Genomic DNA, 19,914 nt, shown 5'->3' with positions numbered 1-19,914 from the left:
AATTGATTGTTCTCGCAGCACTGCCCCGTGAGTTCATTTTTATTTGCATTTTATTTTTCAGTGGGTGGCTGGCTGCTTGAACGCTAGCTGCCACTCCTTTCAAATCTTTCTATCGCGTTTTACTGCCCAATCTCTTTTGCATTACGCGATTTTTTCTCCTCCACCTGATTGAGACTATTGTTACTTTATTTAACCAAATTAAATATTAAAATTAAAACTAGCGCTACTAAAAATAATTAAAAAGTTGTACTATTTAACTTTTTTTTACTCTTTTAATCCCTGTCCGAGGACCGGGAAGGGCGCGCACTGCACTAGCACGAATGCTGAAACCTGGGTCCCAATATTTCCGCGAACGGATATTATGGGCGCACCAGGCCGCACAGGGACCCAGACCACTGAAGGGCCACTTGCCTCCGCACCGAGGACTGCATTGAAACGCTAGACATTTGTCCCGTGAAGCCAAATCACGCATGCTGGAAAGGTGCAAACCAGCAAGTAGCGAGATATTTTAATAATTAATTTCCTTTAGATTTTTCTTCAAACAACCATTTTTTAAGGTAGACAAAATAATTATAAAAATCCTCAACGCGTCAATTATAAATTTAATATACACAAAATTTGCATTCTGCATGTATTTACTGGTATTATTATAATTTCTACTCATCTTAGAAGTCGAATGGTCAAACAAGGAAAAGGCCTGTTATTTATTTTTTCCGAAGAAACTCGATTGAGAGAGTTATCCGGCTGGCTGCGGCGTGGCTGGGTCGTAATTCATCAGTCAATGGCAAATAATGAAGAAAAACGCAAAATCATCGATCAAGAACACTGCTCGTTTCAATGTGCAAGAGCGTGTTGCGGAAGAAAAATTAATTTCTCAAGTCCTGGCACAAACAGCAAGGCGGGCCGTGATTAATCGAGCCAATAAAACACGACTTTCGCTTCAATTTATCATCGGCGGGCCGCTCTGTCGAAAAAAGCCGATCCAAAAGAAGCATTTCAGCATCAAAATATATTTAGTAAAAAATACAAAATCGAATCTATTCGGAGGAAGCAAATAAAAGTAAAGGAGCATTCGCGTTTAATTGGCCGTTGATTTATTTATTGCCGCTCGCCGGCCGTCGCGGTAAATTTTGTTTGATCCACCTCGAAAGAGAAAACAAAAAGCGGTCGACTCGTGAGCTTTTAGTCAAAATAGCTCTTCTCCCTCGTTCTATCAAAGCGCGGGCATTCTTATATACTTTTATTCGGCGCAATCGAAGACTAGAAAGAGCATCCGCCAGATAAATCAGCAAGGAAAATGCTCTCAGACTTTTACTACGGCTCATAGCAAATTTTTATTTAATATGCTTTGAAATGCGGAGTGGATTAGATTTATTTTAAGATGCTTTCAAAGGCGAATGCTTAATGGCGGGAAAATGTTTTTGCCCTAATTCTTTACAAATTCAAATTGGGCCAATAACAAATATGATTTTCGCCGTTCAAAACCAATACACAACTTTATCCCTAGAGATCCAGTAAAAAGCCGAAATTCACCAGTTGTTCGAAGGTTCCAAAAGATGGTGCCACCGTATATTTCGGAATTTTAAGGCACTCCGATCACCGTAGAATCATGGAAATCCCTATTTTTTAATAAAAAATTACGGCGAATGGCTGGACTGATTTTTGTTTCTAGCACGTCTACGGAAATAATTCTAGAAGCAGAATGAACAGCTGCAGGATCAAGTCTTAAATCGCAGCGCAAGTTCATTTAAATTAAAAAAAGAACATGTAATAGGTAAATTCTTCAATATTTTAATTATTGTGACGTTACCCAAGGATGAAAAATCAAATATTAATTCATTTAACTTTAATAATTGAGTTGAGATGTATTTAAAAATAATTCCAAACGTCCAAACACTTGACATCTAAATTTTATTATCTCTGTTATTAATTTAAATAATATTTAAACAGTATGTACATGTTATTTAGAAATATTTTGAATATCATTCAAAATTCCTCAGCAAAAATTGAGTTCAGTTTTGAGCTTTGTTAGAGAGGATTATGGTAAGACATTTTTAAAAAGGTTAACGTAAACTGTTGCTTTCAAAATTTCGGTGATCTCTGCCCTAAGGCCGGTAAGCCACCTTTGTCGGTAAATTAGTGCCATAAAATTTTCCCAACATTCTCGTTTAACCTAGTGCAACCTCCCCTTAAAAGAGAAACAAGCTTGGCCGCCGCGGGCTTTCTACCCTGGTCGCAACGCCAGTCTTTCGGCGTCTGTGCTCTGGAAAACAAGTGCGCGCGCTTCTTATCTCTCCTCTTCAGGTACAGCGCGTTGCTCCTTTGACGTAAGCTACTTCATTTTTTCTCAGAATATGAGGGTTTCTTAATTTAACCCTCATTTTGAAATCAAAACTAAATTTTTTCGTCCAGTTGGCATTGTAAATTATATTTTTAGGAAGAAACGCAGATTTTATAGTTTCATTAGCTGTGAGATTTCTATTTTGCTAAAAATGAGTATTTTCCATGATCTAATTCCCCCAAAACACTATCACGGAGGTAAATTTTGAGCAAAGTTATTCCAAACTGGATTTCATTTTTAAATTTGTGACGTGCCTGAGATGCAGTTAAGATACTTACGCCCAGGGTGGTGCGAAAAAGAAGAATAGGTTACTCACATGCGGCACAAATTTATCGCATCTACATAATGGTTTAGGATGAAAGACGAAGGCTGCTGGCTGTCCAGCAGGCAACAAAATAGGTCTTTCTTTTCTCTCCCTGCTGGACGCCAGGGATTTGCGCCGCTCAAATTTGAAGCACAATAGTGGAGGGAAACCTCTCGTTTTTTTTCACCAAGATTATTTGCTTTAGGATGGTGATTAATAAGGGTGACGCTGTCAGAAGTTTCAAGGAAACCCTCTATTAATGCGTCTGTCAATTGCCCACATTGTTCCCTTAAGCTTTTGTTCATCATACAAAAAGTATTTTACAGTTTTAAAAAGTAGACGCGCATTATTTAAAAATCGCATTCCAACGTAAAATGTTTTTGCATTTATATTTTAAATTCGGTTACACTATTAATGAGAAAATTTACAATTTTAGTGGAAAATGGATGTCATTTGGCGGTGCGATTTTATTTTGCTTTTAGAGCTGCCCTCTGGCTGCGGGTCGGCCGGTGGGAGAGCGAACTCATTTCGCTGCGTAAGCCGGCCGGATCGAGTTGAAAGGGTGCGTGCTCGGCTTTTCCGCTGATTGCTATTATTGAATTCAGACAGCGGCTCCTTTTGCAAGTTTATCAGTGAGCGCGCGGCTCAATTTGCCGATTCCCTAAAAGCAGCTCGTCGAAATGAATAGTGCCTTTACTTTATTCCGAATCGACTCTGCGATGCTCCCGCACGAACTTGTTGCTTTTGCTCCTACTCCAGATGTCATTTCTCTTTTTAAAAGTTTCAGAAGCAAACGGCAAAAAACCTGTCGTACATTTTAAATTAAATTAAAAAAATATACAATATAAAAATTACAACAACTAGCATAATTAGAAAGTATACCTCGGTTGAGGGTTTAATTTATTTTGCAATATCTCTATAAATTATATACGTGCTAATGCTGGTCTACTAACAACTAACAACGCATTTAATGCTAATCAAAATATCTTGTGGTAGAAAGGGAAACAACTATATTGAATTCCAATTAATATTTGAAGTCTATAAAGACTAACAATATATTAAAATTTTTTGTATCATTTTTTAATTAAAATAAAAAATAAAATTATCGATATAATCAAATATGATCAAATTTGTTTAAAATTAAATATTTAACGCTTTTTATAATGTGTGTACTCTTTTCACTGCGGTTTAAACATTATCAATTTAAATTATTTATCCTTAAATTTATCAACAGAAACCTGAAATGTTGAATGAAAATAAATTTAAATTCGAAACAGTTAGGAAATAAAATTAAGGAGATTATAAAAATTAAATCGACAAAAAACCTGTCCCGGCTGCGATTATAAAGACATTCCGCAATAAAAATGTCATAAGAGTGGAGAATGTTCCGAAAAAAAACTGACGTCACTCGCGGCTGCCTTCCACATTAATTTCATACAAAAGAAAAAAAGAAAATCTGAGCCGGAGCGGCCGATAGTGAGCGGCATTCCTACGAGTATAATGCGTTTTTGCTTGGTGATAATTGCAGCAATGCGAGTGCAAAAATTCAAAAGGTGGATAATTTATCCGTGCCGTTAATTTGGTTTCCATTAAAATGTGCGGCCATAAATTGGCCGTTGTCACCGGAGCGGCCGCGGGAGAGAGTGGAGCAGCTTTTAATAGGATCAAGTCGTGACACTGAATTTATAATCTTCATCTACCTACATTTATTACCCGCGCCGAATAAATCTATCTGGCCGCGCGCTTTTTTCCTCTTCTGCGCCCGCGACCATCTCTTCTCTCCGCTGTAAATTATTTTAATCGTCCACTAACAACCCGCACGCATTTCTTTCTTTCTTTTCACTCGGCGCATAACAACAACAACACCGCCCATAACTCTCCTTTAAATTATGGACCAGAGTTGAAAAGGTTAATTTTTCAGGATTGCTCTCTGGAAATTGAAAAATTGAAAGTCATTTAAAAAGCCATTCAACACAACATCCCAAATTTGGAACAGAACGTCCCCTTTGAATTAATAAATTGAATAAAAAGTGGCTCCTTAACACTCACCGTAAAACCCGTGCAATCGACGAATTTCGTGATCTGCTGTACCCTAACGACCCTTTCCAGGGTATCTTGACCTGACATCCGTTCCCAGGCAGATTTTTCATGCTTTTTCAGTACTTTCGAGCACATTTGGCGGTATTCAGAGGCGATTTTTCATCGTTCCCTGTCACCAACCTTCCTCAAATTTTGTGTACCTGCTAGAAAAATTCCATTTCATGTAAATTGTGACATTTTATTTTTAGTAATTTCCTCTAAAAATTTAAAAGACCTGTGAAATTAACTCTCATCCAAAGAAAAGCTATCCGTCCTGTGCAGTCATTAATTTTTGTGAGTAACCATAAATCTAAACAGCTCATCCTTTACCTTTACCCACTTAAAATGAGACAACGAGTAGAATCGAAAAAATACCTATCCTCCAAATTTAGACTGCGGCGGCGCATGATTTTTCAAGTGTTGAGGCGCGTGGGTGGCGTGCTTCCGTAATTTACTGGCCTGATTGATGGACTAATTAGTCAGCGCACGGCGGAGTTTGACTGCTAATTATCTCGCGGGAGATGGGCTGCTTTTGCGACCCGAATCTGCTTTCCTCGGCCCGTCCGCCTAATTTTTATGCTCCTTTTGACGCGTCCATTTATTACAGCGCAGCTCAACTTTCGTGTCGGTCGCGCGGCTGACAGAATATATTTATTGACTGTGTCTAACAATAAAGAGTGTTGGCCACGAAAACAAAGCCGTAGCTCGGTGCCAGAACGAGAGCGGCAGTTTTGTTGTTGCTGCCACGCGTTGAAATTTACAATTTGTTTTTATTGCCTTTGCTGGAGCTGAATTTATATGCCGTGTCTCGGTGCAGTTACATTTTTTCACACGAGTCTTTCCTCGACAAACTGTAAATTTTAAATAGCGACACATCTAAATAATGTTTGAGGTATGAAATATACAGAAAATATTTAATCAAATATGTGCTGGATGAAAATATAAAGGATTTTAGGCCAAAATCTTTCTTCAGATGCCATCTACCCTGAATGAAACGTTAATTTCGATCTGAGAGAAAAAAATATGTAAAAGCAAAAAAAAATATGAATTTTTTTGTTCAGGGTAGCTCTGGAATTTTTATTTTGTATATTTTATATATTTATTTATTTACTTTTAATACATCTCTCGAAAATTATACGTTCTAATCAGTAAATACTTGCGTGGTCACAAATGGAAAAAAATCGATAATACCGTAATACAAAAACCATTGAAGTTCAATGACATTTCCCATGTCTTTAAAGTTACTCAGATGAGGTCAAGACGAGTCAAACGGTGGCTAGTTTTTGCAATTCTGATTGTTTAAAAAAAATGAAATTTGAAGAATTCCTATATATTTTCGAGTTTTTGGGTTCTTTGCACATCCATATCTCAGGTTCTAACCATCAGAATTGCCTAAACTACCCACCGTTCGACTCGTTTTGATCTCTTCTGAATAGCTGAATGGTTTAGGGGTGTTTACTCTCTAGCCCTAAGTTGCCATACAGTTTCAACGATGTAACAGTGAGCGGCACCAGGAACGTTGGTCGCTTTTATTACCAAAATTGTAGCAATGGGAATGAAAGGGGATGTGAGTATGCACCTCCTAAACTCTTCAGCTGCTCAGGGGAGGTTAAGACGAGTCCAATGGTGGGTAGTTTTTTAAATTCTGATGCTTACAATTGCAATTCAAAATAATAGCAAAACATAAAAAGTCAAAAAAATAATGTTTTTCGAGTTTTGAAGTGGAATTACTCGAAAGCCCATTTTTATCTGCGGGAAATAATTATTATGATTATTTGAAAAGGGAAAAACCGGAAAAATCTTTTGGTATTCCGGTTTCCAGTCTTGCGATACGCTCTAAAAAATCCTTCACTTTATTCATTACCAATTCGTAATTTCTCCCCTTTTTGTACAGCGCGTAGTGGAAACGGCGGTGACGTGAAATGCTTAAAATTCTTTTCGGCAGCAGCACTGGCACACCGCAATAAACGTTAAAATGTGTGTCGAACACACTCGTAAATAGGCGGTCGGTGCGTTATTTTTATAGAGTTGTCCCATCTCCGGGTGCTTTATCTGCTTCGGCGCGGCTGCTACTTATCTTTTCGCCGATTGCAAACATTTTTTTCCAGCGGCGTGACAGCAGATATCGATGTGTATTTTACGACGCGCAAAACGAGCAGCCGCGTGCAAACGAGAGAGAAGAAAAATGCGGCGCGCCGCTCTGCGAACGGCTCGTCTGATGTTCTCGCGAATAATTTAGAGTCGCACTCGAAAATATTGTAATTGCGTCTGGACCGAGCGAGTGGAATATTGATGAGTTTGTCTCTCTTCTCTGTGTTGCAGGCGGCGCGGAATGAAATGAGCTAGCCTCGTGCACCCTCTGGCCGGCGCGGGCCCACATCCCACGATTCAGCAGGACCATGCTCTCCTCCACGCTGCTGCTCCTTCTTTTCTACGCGCATCTTCCTTTTTCTACGCAACTCGACCTCTGTGAGTACTAATTCCGCTGCAAAGTGGGAAAAATAAATTAAAAATCCAGAAATCTAGAATTTTGCAAGTAACACCGGCCTTGAAAAGATTTTTCGCTCAAGTGTTTGCTGCGACTATTCTAGTCAAGCCCTCGTTTAAAAATTAAAAAAGCAGTCGAGATAAGCCCGACACAGGCTGCGTTTTGTATCAATTTGCTTGGCTAATTTGGCGGCTTGACTGCCGGCGTGTCAGAGTGTGCGTCAAGTGGGCTGCAAAACAAATAGCAGAGAGTGCATTCGGAGTCTAGGGCGAAAGAGCTGCTTACTTACGGCGCGGCGAGAGGGTGGGTAATTTGCCTCAAAATAACCGGCTGGCTGCTGGCTGCTGAGACGAGACGCGCGGCGTGTGCTTGACGAGAAGACAAAAAGAGATTATCCCGAGAGCAGCAGCAGCAGCAGCCGGCCTGGTCAGAAGGGAAATCTCATTATTTGAGGCCAGACATTACGGCCAAAATTGCCTCCGCCTCCACCATTTCTACGCGCCAACTCACTTTTGTTCGCAATCTGCGCGGAACGGAGATGCGAGAACTGGAAAATTAATGGGTAACACGTTAAGAAATGGAATTAAGCAAAATTTATTTATATAAATATGTAAGATTTTCAGGGGTTAGTATTTTTGGCAAATTATTGTTATGTATTCATCTATCGTGTTATTCTATTTAAATGATAAATGATTAAGATTTCAAAAAGGAAAATTTTCGATTCGACAGAGTTTGCGAAGTATGAAGCTACGAATGTTGAAAATCATTTTTTAATATATTATAGCTTCTAGAGCTAACTGCAAGGTTTAATTTATTGTTGTAAAATATTATTCAGAATATCAATGAACCTATTTTTTCCAAATTAAAATAAATACTGCAAGAAAATTTTACTGAGAAAATTAAATTGTTACTTTCCACCTGATTTTACAATATATACGATTTTTCTGGAAGAAGATTTATCATGAAAGGTAAATTTTAAGATGGCTATATAAAACCCCCATTTTTTCATATTTCAAAAATTAAATAAAAAATGTTAAAAAATTCCTCTGGTTCATGATGAACCTCAAAACTTATGTTAATTCATCTCCCCTACTTCTTTGTCACCCTTTATGCTTTCCCCTCCCACCTTCATGGTAACTCTTCATCAATTTCCCCTCTCTCTATCTCACTTTCACAATCTGTGAAACATTTTTATCCCTTCCTTTTACGTACCATCCCTCCCCCTTCTTTTCCCTTCTCCAGTATCCCCTCTGCATTCCAAGTCCTCGCATCTCCGGAAAAGGCCCAAATTTACAAAGTTTACGCTTTGCAAGAAGCAGAGGTGCGTTTGTGTGTGTGGTATGCTCTTAATAATATTGTTACTGGTTCATTAAGGCACTAAGGCAGAGCCGCAAACACAAGTCGGCCGGCCAGCCGGCCGGCTGCTTTACATTCGGAAAGTGAGCGTACACATCCGTAATTGCGGCAGCGGCAGTGCCAGACCCGTTTAATTAGCCGCTCGCTTAATTAAATATTTATCCAGCGGTAGCAGCAGCAGCAGCAGCAGGTCATCAATTAATTAGCGCATTAATCTTTCTCGCCGGCAGCGAGAGCTCGAGTTTGTGTTTTCGAGTTTATTATGCTTTGCTTCTTGCTTCTTGGGGCGCCGGGCAGGGACACTCAGCAACACCACACAATCCCCCAGGCAACTAACAGGCAATTCAATTCGGCTGCGTTATTGCAAGTTAATTATTCAACGCAGGAGCAACAAAACAACAATCTCAACTATAGTGTCGTAGCCAACATAAAGTTTTAATGAATGAATTATTATTGGTAATTTCTCATGTGAATTAACTTTTTTTAATCGTTTTATGTTGAATAAAGATCGAAAAGTCCATGAGACCTTTCTAAATTTACTAGATTTTTCAAAAAAGTTGTAATTTTTATATAATACCGGCACACTTATGAATTTTCAGTACGAATTCAATAACATTTAAAAAAGTGACGGAATTTTTCCGCTTTTTTAATATTTTTTATTCGTTTTCTTTAAAAAAAAAGTAGTCTAAATTTTTTAGAGCAAAAATAATACATTCAAAATATTGCTCTTCAATCTTCAATCTAAATAAAATTTGTGCAGATATATAATTTATAAAAAAATGAATCAACTTAACAAGTTTTCTTGGTCTTTTTTCTGTTCCACAATTTACTGTCTGATCTTTCGCCAGTTCTTTTTAAACTTTTACAGTTTTTCTTTCGCATAAATTTAAGGAGAGTCGAGTCGTAAATCAAAATTCCTTTTCCGAACTTGTGAAAAGCGAAAGGAGTGCATCGCGGATGAAACGTGTCGTGCTTTCATGTTGGCGTTTGTTTTTTTCTGTTAACTTTGGCCCCGCGTGGTCCAAAAGTGGATGCAGGCGAGGGGGGCAACGTGCTCTTGCTCTCGTCGCGCTCGCTTGATTGTAAACACGCTGCTTTGAGGAAACACACACTCCAGACTCCAGCTTGAAATACGCGCGCACTAAAATTATTTAAATAAACACACGAGTGCATGCGCGCGAGGCCAGAATGAAATCACGATCGGGAAAACTATTTCGGGGCCCCGTCCCACCTAGCGAAATCCATCCCGTCAGCCGAGCGAGCAAGAGAGAGAGAGAGTAAACAAAGAGTTTGGAGAGAAACTGAGAGAGTGGCAATTAAAACGTGACGTCAGCGCAGATATGCGGTCACTGCGATGGTCATGCGGGCGACCCTCGCAGCATCCATCACCAGCTCCTGCTCTTTGACTCAGACTTCTCACGTTCCATTGACAAATAACCGACCTTTCATCAATCAAATGTTGAGTAATTTAACAACTTTACGGTTATCTTTGTTAATTTGTAAATTAAAAAAATATATTGATTTTACCATCATCTAATTCTTTGTTTCAAATATTTTAATAATGAAACTATCAATTTCAATAAGATTTTTAAAAAATTTAAAATGAAAATTTGTTCGCCTTTTTAGCCAAATTTTGAATGATTTTCCAGAAATATATGTTTCGACAGCTCATGTTAAATTGAATAGAAGATTTGATTTAATTCATATTCTCATTTGAAGATACAAAATTTATTACAAGAACAGGAGCATAAGAAAATTTCATAAATTAAAAATCTTAAAATATTTTTTAAATTTTTAATGTACGATTATTTGCGCCCTAATTAAAATTTTCCTCGCAAAGAGCAATCGCAGTTTGTTGAGAAAATCCAGCATCCCAACAGACAAAATGCTCTCTTTTCTCGTCAAAGGGCACGATGGTTAGGGTCCGATTAATTAGCAGGGCAGAGTAATTCATCGAGTGCGAAGTTCTCGCCGGGGACGAAGGGGTCGCAAAACAAACACGAGTGAAACTCTTTGACAGGCCCATTTGCATACGGCCATTTCGGCGGTGGAGCGCATTATGCAGCGCATTTAGCCGGCCTCCAGAGACGAAACTCGGACGAATGCCGGCCGGACATGTGTGCACGCACGCAGTGTAATTATATTCCGTGTCAGAAGTGGCAAGTGGCGCTCGGCACACGCGCGCGCCGCCGATATTAATGCCTAATTTATGCCGGATGCGTGCGCGCGTGCGGATAAAACTTTTTTCCTTCGTTTTGTTTGCCTTTCTCCGTGAAAGGGGAAATCCATTTGGCTCTTATCATTGCTCCCAGAGGGCCTGTCATTTCGTGTGCCACCGGAATTAAAATAAAAAAGCTACTCTGTCGCCTATTTTTATCCTAGACGTGGAATATTAATTTATTTCTCTGACTGTGGATGAAAAATCGTCACCAAATGTACTCAAAAGTACAAAAAAGCATTAAAATCTGATCTAAGGTCGCAGAGTACCCTGAAAAAGGTCGTTAGGGAACTACAGACCTTAGGTCCCTTAGGGCCCCGCCTGGGCCCCAAAAACTGAATGTTAAGGGATTATTTTATTCATTGGCAGACCCACTTTACTCCGAAATTATAATTCATTTCACTACAAAATGTAAAAAATTATCCAGCACCAAAATTTAAAAAAAACACAAATAGATATATAAATAATGCTACAGTCTCGTATGATTTGCAAATTTTTTTCCTGTACACAATTAACATATTTGTCTAATTTCTCCGGTGTCCGGCTGATAATTGCAAGATAATTACAACGTGCACAGCAGCAAAACAGCGGGCAAGAGCACAATCAATCAGCAAGCGCGGCAAAACAAACGCGTGCAATAATTTAATTACGCTGGGAGCGTGGCTAACGACGTTTTAATTGCTCGTGCACGCAGCATCCGATTGGAGCAATTAAACCGAAATTAAGCCCCGAAAGCGCGCGAATCAGCGGCTGGACAGGTGGCGGGGTGCGGATCGCGTTTCGGACATAAACATGTCACACGTCGGAGGCGGCTGCCTGCCCACTCGGCTGCTCGAAAGCATTAAGCCGCGACGATAACTCACCGCGGACGCAGGCATTTGTCTAATTGACCGGCTGACAGGCAGCACACAGGTAGTCCCGCAACCGAACAACGCCTTCTCTCAATATTATTCTCTCTGCTCTCCGGAGAAAATCATGTCAATTCGGCATCTCGTGGGAAGCGGAATTTCTCTTCGGTTCGGGGATTAGAATGATTGAAAAAGGCAAAGGGAAAAATTCTCTAAAATTTTTATTTATTGTTAAAGGCGTTAATAACATATTTTTACTTACTTATTGCTTTGGTCAGCAACAAAAGGGTATAAAACCAAGGTGAATATTGAACAAAATTTAGTTTACTCTAAAAATAATTAAATAAAATCTGAATTTTATCAGAGTTGGCAGATGACTAGACTGGTGAATCGGCAAGCGCCGTCGATCAATTTCTTCTTATTCGACGTAAACAAATAGACGCAAACTTCAGTCTCGTTTTTGTAGTCGTCAGGTTGGTCCACGCTCCCCCCGAACTTTGTAGTCAGCCACAGAGTGCTGTTTATGGGCAGTGGAGTGCCGTCTTGCCACTTGAAATTTGCGTCACCGCCGTCCAAGTTCGACGCTGAGAGCCAGAAGGAGGCTGCGGGAGGTCACAATTTTATTTAAATAAAAAATTTAATCTTTTCCTACTTGAGGCGTTGACTTTCTTAGCTGCATCGTGAAACTCATCAAGCTCCATCTGATTTTTTGCTGTGACCAAATTCATTCCCAAATTCACGCAAAATTCTTTGCCTGCGCTCCAGGTAGCCTGTATTCGTATTAAAATTGCAAGATTTTAATTTATATTCAATTCAAACCAACTTACTCGTAAAATTTCTGCAGGAATGACAATTATCTTTCCGCTCGGAAGAAAAACTGATTTGTCTGCAAATTGAAATTGTTCGAATGGTTTGATTTGGTTAGGTTTATTTAGAATCACTTACGTCCAACACTGACTGCGTGGGAAAGAGTGTTGACCTGGTTCAAAAATTAAAAAGTCATCCTTTTATTTATAAACAAAAATTAGGCACCTCTTTCAGTCTTCTATGCGCAATTTCCTCGAAACTGTCCTGTTTCTTCTGCACTTCAATCAGGTCCGCGGAGATTGCTTTAAACTGTTATTTTTCAAATTAATATGATATTAACCCAGTTTCGATGGCAATTTACTTGTTTCTTCGTCAGCAAAACCAAATCATTGAGCAGACTCGCTTGTTGGCTCACTGCCGATGCAATTGCTTCGTGATGCTGCAATCGAAATTTATTTTATTCAGTACATAAGAAAATAATAATACCTCTTGTAGCCGGATTTCGAAGCTCTTCTGGTCAGGAATTGTAGGAACTCCCTGGAATAGGAGAATAAGTTCAAAATATATAAAATAAAAAGTATTTGCACATTGCCTTTGTGACTCCGTTTAACGTCGTCTCCAAACTCTCTTCTAATTTTCCAAACTCCAATTTGACAATATTCTTGATTTCTGTGAATTCAGCCTCAAGAAAATCCACCAGCTGGGAGTTGAATTTCAAAATTATTTCTAATTTTTAAAGAAACAAAAATTCAGCCAAACCTTCTCAGACTGGAACATAGCGTCGTAGCTCGAATTTGGTTCTCTCGTGGCTCTGTTTTTCGTGATAATTCCTGAGCTCATCAGTTCCATCCTGTTTTTTTTTCTTCAATAAAATTTGCCGGGAGAAATATTAAATTTACCTTTTTTCGATTGCATCGCCGTAGTATTTCATGCAGCCGCACGTGTAAAGACACTGGTGGTTCTCCCGCATGCTGTCGCTGGGAACAAGCCCAAAATTGTGAGCCACAAGCAACAAAATCAGCAGCTTCATCGTAGACCAGAACCCTTTCAACACTGACTCTGCCAATAAAAGGAAACAACATTTTTCATTATCAAAATACGCCCTCGCCGACACACATTAACGGATGAGTAAGAGGATGTAGGGCTACAAGTTGATAAAGACTGCCATTTTGCAACATTTATTGCTTTTTTTATTCTCACCAAAAAAATATGTACACACATGTTAAAAACAATTTGTCAAAAATTAAAAATAGAAAGCACATTTGCGGATGCTTGGAAATATATTTGAACTTCTTTGCTTTTCTAGAGGCTTCGGGCAAATGTTCATTGTGCAAAAAGCAGCCCTGGAAAAAAACGCAAAAAATAGTCCTTAGGTCGCGCGACCTGAGGAAGGTCGGGGAGAGGCAAAAACCGTTGTCGAGTATCGCCAAAAGTGCTCGAAATTACTGAAAAAGCATAAAAACAAGCCTGGGAGTTGATCTCAGGTCGGGGTAACCAGAAAAAGGTCGGTAGGGTACCGTAGATTAAAGCGCTGCGCGAGATCTGTCCGATGAGGGGTCGTGATTGGATAAACGGCCGAATTTTAACAAAAATAAAACTATTTTCACCTATATGAAGCTAAAAAACCGTAAAAAATTGGTTTTAATTTTTCTATGGGCGCGAAAAATTTGAAAATCGGTTTCCAGACCGGCGGTGGTCTAACGCGTACAGTGAAGTTGGTGGGAACCCATTATGGGCCCCGTTCGAAAACAAATTGTGAATTTTCCATGTTATTCTTACGGAGAAAGTGCAAAAAACATTTTTTTAGTTTAAAATCATTCTGGTCCTTGGATTTTGATCGGATTGGCTCGTATTTGGTCTTAAAATGATTCCAGATAAATTTCGCTTCGATTTTGGAGCAATTGTTTCGAATTTGTAACCTATAAATAATTGAAATTTTTGACGCGTAGAAGTTGTACAAAAATTCCTTAAAATGACTCGATTTATTCAATTCTGTTTCAATTTAAAACACCATTTATTTAGTGTATCTCGTGTGTTGTCTACAGGTGCTGAGAAGCAGAGGAGAAATAAATGGAATATAAATATTTGCACAGTGTCTAGTGTTTGCCCACCGTTTGGCGGAATGTATCGCCGGCGATCTGGGCCATTAATCGAGTGGCAAGAAAAGAAAAAGGAGCTGCAAATTAGCTGCTCGTTTCTATCTGGCTGGAATAAATTCGGGCCTCGCTAAACGCTCTCTTCATTTATCTATTAGGCGTTTTTAGAAACTCGCCCCTGCGATCGATTTATTCGACTCGTCCTCGTCCCGACACGAATGGGCGGCACGTAATGTGAACGCTCGCTGCGTTGGCTGCTGCCGGCAGTCCTAATTTTCAATATTTATAAACGCTTCTTCAGAGGACAGGTGTCCAATTTCCAGCCTTTCTCCTGCTCCAATCGAGCGGATTATCTCTCACCGACATAATTCCGTCTGCTTCAATTGACAAGTGTAATTTTTAAAAGCTAAGGGAAACGTGAAATATAAAAAATTGCCAGTGGATAAAAATGTTCAAGTATTTTTATTACTGGGTCGGGTTGGTTGTATTTTTTTCTTTGATAAGGGATTTTTGTTCAGAGTCCACTAAGTTTCATTGAATTTTGGTTCCTATATAGGTCACTTATGATCTTTTTTCAAATTACTGATTTTTCATGAACAAAAAAGGTTTGCAATTATTTATTATTATCTATTTGTGAATATAAATCAATAATTCAAAAATAGGAAATTAATTTTTATTAATAAATTTCAAGTAATAAGTGCTCTAACGCCAAATTTTAATAAGAATTTTTTTATCACAATTATTGTTTCAACAATTTTAATCTTGAAATGCTTAAAACAATCGAAATAAATATTAAAAGTTTTGTAATTATTGAAATAAATCATAAAAATGTTAAACTTTAAAATTTCTAAGAAAATCAACTTTTTATTATTTCAGACGACTTAAGGGTTTGGTAAATTTTTCAAGTAGTGTCTTTAAATCTTCGAGCTCAATTGAACAAAATTGAGAAATTCCCAATTTATTTTAAAAGCCATTAAAATTTCGGCAAATTGTGAAAATTATTGCCAATTTAATTAATTTTGATCTTTGTCCTTTATCACTCCACTTAAAATCAAGATCGGAACAAGAAGAATTCATTGTTCGAATTAAAAGTGACAAATTGCTCTCCGTCACCGTTTAAAAGCAGCGCAAATAAATATGTGGAAGCGATGGGAGGCGATCTAAATAAGAAGCGTTTGTTTGAGTGACGTGCGCTTCCTTCTCGCTGACATGTTTTCACAGCTCTAAATACACCGCGCGTGTATATCGACTGCGGCGGCCAATTTGGCCCCGAAAGCGCCAGTTTTCCAACGAAAATAGCGGAAAAGCTCGAGTGTTGGTTGTGTGGTGCATTTCGTGTTTGCCGTAATGGGGCATGCGAGAGCGGCCGCGAGTGATCGATTCGTGCAGCCGGTGGATGGCAGTGCCAGTAATAAAATAGCACCATCAGACGCTCCCGCATCACCCATCACACGCGCGGCCAAATGAAATTATTATCGATCAGGCCCCGCAAATCTCTTATCGGCTCTTTAATTCATTATCGTTTATAGCTCCTCATATTTTGGTTCAAACGTGCTCTCAACTCTGTTTTTAATTCCTCAAGGATGAAAATTAATCAATTAAAAAGGGAATTACAGGCTAATTCACTAGTTGTGCAAGCCCATTAAGTGTTTGGTGTGCAACATTTTGTGATGGAAATAATTATATTGAATGCAGTCAGGTTCAATAAATAAATAACATTTTTTATGTCTTTTTGCAACAACTATTATTATTTCTCAATTTATGTAAATTCGAAATTGATCTATAATTTGTATAAAAAAATTAAAAAATATGTTAATGCCATGAAATTTAATATGCTAGTTCCTAATTTCCAGAATCTTCAAATTTTAAAAATGTAATAAAGGGTGTTTTTGACAGCTTTTTGCCTGACAATTATCTCTAATATAAATATATCTTCCCATTTTACATTTCTGAAAAGAGTGTGCCTTAAAATCTAAAGTATAGGCTGGCACCATCTATTGGCGGCTTCGAACACCGACCAATCAAGTTTCAACAATCTTTATTTTAAACTCGCCTTAAAATCTGAAATAAATTAAATGAATCTTGTTCCTTTTTGTAATCTTTCATAATTTTGTCCTCTTTTTAACAATTTTAATATGAAAAGATTGCGGGAAAATAAAAATTGTGCTTACAGATGAATTTAAAAATGTAGAAGAATATTAAAAAAAACTGATAGCATTTTTCTCCACCAATTTTTGGTACAATAAACAGTTAAATGATCTTGAGAACGAGATAAAAATGCCCAACAGTTAATAAGATTTCTTTTTTAAATTCAGTTTTTTTACAAGAAAGCTACAATTTTATTTATCTTGGCATTTTCACTTCCTACAAAAAATCAAAAGTCAAAGTTAATATCAGCAATGAGTTTTTCACACAATTCATATTTCGGGTACAAAAGAAAGATTTGAATTTGGACAAAAACAGAATTGCCTGATTTCCCCACGGGCCGGCTTGCTGATCACGCCGAGAAACGCAAAAAGAACGAGTGCCACCAGAGCGCTCTGGCTAATTTTACGTGCAACGACCGACAAATGGCAGATCGTCTCCTCTTTCTCTTTCTCTCTCTGGTGAATACGGGTGTAAAATTGCAGGCCGGGCACGGAGGTTAATAAAGTCAATTTGTACAGAGCACACTCGCGCCACAGTTTCGTAATCAGAGTCAACGCGACTTTGAGCCCTCAATTATTATTATCTTTCTCTCTCTCTCTTGCTCGCCGAGTGTGTCAGAATAAAAATTTAACTCGAGTGTTCGCATCGATTCGGTGCTCAAAGATAAAAAAGGCATTTCGGAACGAGAGCCACTTCATTCGATTCGAGTTGTTTATTAGATAACAACACGTATTTATTGTAGAGGAATTTCTTACAAATTTTTAAATTTATAAAATTTAAAATTTATTTATTTATAAAATTTAAAAGCTTTGATTAGATTTTTAACAAATTATCCTAATGGAAAACGGTTTTTTACCCTTTTTTTTCTTTGAAAACTACAGTTCTGTTTAGAAATAATTCTGAAATAAATTGTTCCCTTTTGGCATAGTAAAGTCGGTGGAGTCAAACAGATGGAGAGCAGCCATTTTTCACACGGCGGCGGCGGCGAAATCGGATCGTGTGTTCGTTTTTTCCCTTGAAATACGTCGGTTGTAAAAAAGTCGTGTTTTGTTTCTTCACCTCTGACTCTGCGCGCCGAGCAAACATTTCCATTGTCGAAGGGGAATCCTAGTTTATTTCGGCGCCTCGCGACAGAGAGAGCGAGTAAATCCAGCTGCCACGCCCTCCTCGCGCAGCCCGTAAAATAATTAAGCGAGGAAATGACGAAAATATTCACACATGAAAAATAGTAGGCGTGTAACAATGCTGAAGTGATTTGATAAATTAATTGATATATGAAAGACTCTGTTCAGAAATTTATGATTTTAGGTATCATTTAATCGAGTTTTGTGTGTCTGCCACGTGGATTAATAGTTTAAAGAGGTAATTATTATAAGGATGCAATTAATTTTTTTATTATTATTAATGTTTAATCTGAAAAATAGTCAAAATATATTAATTTTAAAAACACACAAACTATAAATTGTAATGCAGCAAAAAAAAAAAAACAAACACTTTTTTGCAGGGCAAGGGTAAGGTACAAAGTTGTCCTCTGAGCCAACCAAACCCTGTCCCTATCGTCCCGTGTAAAAATTGACGCGTTTTGTTGAGGGGAGGCGTCTTTTCAAGTCAGAAATGCCATGCGGAGAATAGGTGAATTAAAAAGAATTAACAATTAAAATTTTAAAACATTTTAAATTAATTAACAGATATTGGGGGCATCAGCGGCGTTGGAGGCGGGCGGGGGCGGCAAAGGAGCCTAAAAGGCGCAGAATTTTACGGCGAGTCTGGTAATCTTTGGTTTTTTCCTCTGCGATCCTTAGCAGCCGAGTTATTAATTTTTAAAGTCGAAAAAACGCGGTTTTTTGATGTTTCAAACTTTTGTTTTCGGGGCCCAGGCGAGGCCCTATGGGCCGGAAAGTGCTGAATCTGGAACCAATCAACGCCCGTTGGTGGGGAGCGTCCACCCAAGTGCAATTTTCCCTAAATCGGACCATTTTTCGAATTTTAACGAATATTTTTCGGCTGATATTTTGAAAAAGTCGCAATTTCCAACACAAAAATTCACCGTGAAGTGCCCAGGGGGCGGAAGACACTTGTTGAAAGTTTATGATACGATGAATCATCTGATGTTATGATTAAAAACTGTTAATCAACAATTTAAAAATATCCTTATCGATCAGAATTAAATAGATAATTTTATCTTAACTGAATCAAGTGAACAAATCAGCGTTTGCAAGGCGGAAACAATCAGGCCACATTATTTATCTGGGAGAGTCGGTTGTCGGTTCATTTGGGTGGACGGAATGCCGTTTGGATCAACTCGGAAGCTGTTGCTGTTTGTAATTTGGAGCACACTCGAAACAAAATTGCCGCTCCAGCTGGCGCAGTGAGCAGCCATATTTCAAGCCTCTCTCGAATTCTCGTGCCGCATTCCCGGCGAGCGCGCGTGAGAAACCGTCTGACAATGACAAATTCGAACACTCAAAACACTTATTTGTCACACTTCCGCAGTCATTGTCAGTGTCGGTGCGCCAACTCTCCTCGTGCTAATGCATTCGGGAAAGCGAAAGTTGCTTTTTTCTCTGACTCAGAATGAGAAATGCTTTTTGCACTAAAATTTGCCATTTGCTGCATGACTCTGCACTCCGCAGAGCCTTAAAAATTGGCGAAATTCCTGTTCTAAACAGGGTACTGTCAAATTTATTGATAAGTTGTGGAAAAAAAATTTCCGTAACTTTTTTTTTATTTGAAGAATATTTATTTTTTGTTAAAAAATCCTTTTGGCATTAAAAATGGTTAATTGTTAATAAAATAAGTAATTTATTTGCTATAAAACCTATGAAAAGACACCAAGTTCGAAAAAATAGGAAATTTTCGAAATTTTGAATCTCGGTTTGGAAAAAAGGTCGCAAACTGTGACCTTGGCCTTCGACCAGCAAATTTTTTGTAAACAGAAAAGTTATTCAGGATCGAAAACTAGGCTTGGTGATACCTCAACCCGGTCAAGAGTTACAGTCCACCTTTCATTCACACAATTCGATTTTCGGTGATTGAAAAAAATGATTATTTTAAATTATGTTTAACTAAAAATTTATTAATGAATTATCCTATGTGTTTCAGCCCAGTGCAACAATGCTCTGGGGATGGAGGACGGTCGAATCCCCGACTCGGACATATCAGCCAGTTCAGCCTACGACTCGGGCAGTGTTGGCCCGCAACATGGAAGGTCTGTACCCACTTCCTTTTC

At 38.4% G+C, this 19,914-nt stretch overlaps 2 protein-coding genes across 7 annotated transcripts in view; one reads left to right on the top strand and one right to left on the bottom strand.

The window, feature by feature from the left end:
• Positions 1–19,914, top strand: part of Ddr (discoidin domain-containing receptor 2) — a 110,025-nt gene that overhangs the window by 54,294 nt on the left and 35,817 nt on the right. For 5 of the 6 annotated variants that reach the window (XM_065488952.1, XM_065488951.1, XM_065488953.1 and 2 more), the window contains 2 exons: positions 7,047–7,193; positions 19,788–19,893. In XM_065488952.1, the coding sequence (XP_065345024.1) occupies positions 7,124–7,193; positions 19,788–19,893 (176 nt within the window). In that variant the 5' untranslated portion in view covers positions 7,047–7,123. Of the gene's footprint in view, positions 1–6,965; positions 6,983–7,046; positions 7,194–19,787; positions 19,894–19,914 lie in introns of those variants that run through there. The other variant, XM_065488950.1, reaches the window with a different exon arrangement.
• On the bottom strand, positions 11,843–13,471 carry LOC135944394 (uncharacterized). The gene is made up of 10 exons (XM_065491288.1): positions 13,341–13,471; positions 13,201–13,291; positions 13,034–13,141; positions 12,928–12,978; positions 12,803–12,880; positions 12,667–12,750; positions 12,580–12,613; positions 12,462–12,520; positions 12,287–12,404; positions 11,843–12,236 (listed from the first exon to the last, which is right to left on the bottom strand). Exons 1-10 carry the CDS (start codon positions 13,469–13,471, stop codon positions 11,995–11,997), a joined length of 996 nt encoding a protein of 331 aa, XP_065347360.1. The 3' UTR covers positions 11,843–11,994.

The sequence above is a fragment of the Cloeon dipterum genome, chromosome 4 (genome assembly GCF_949628265.1).
Source record: "Cloeon dipterum chromosome 4, ieCloDipt1.1, whole genome shotgun sequence".
Taxonomy (NCBI): Eukaryota; Metazoa; Arthropoda; class Insecta; order Ephemeroptera; family Baetidae; genus Cloeon; species Cloeon dipterum.
Note: the sequence above shows the minus strand (reverse complement) of the source record. Positions and strands in the feature narration are given on the sequence as shown.

What these genes read in the sequence shown, in the direction of transcription:
- LOC135944394 (XM_065491288.1), bottom strand. Translation starts at nt 13,471, where the DNA reads ATGAAGCTGCTGATTTTGTTGCTTGTGGCTCACAATTTTGGGCTTGTT. An exon ending in CGCATAGAAGACTGAAAGAG is followed by an intron (nt 12,614 to 12,666) that starts GTGCCTAATTTT and finishes TTTTTGAACCAG; the next exon opens with GTCAACACTCTTTCCCACGC. An exon ending in TTCCTGCAGAAATTTTACGA is followed by an intron (nt 12,405 to 12,461) that starts GTAAGTTGGTTT and finishes ATACGAATACAG; the next exon opens with GCTACCTGGAGCGCAGGCAA.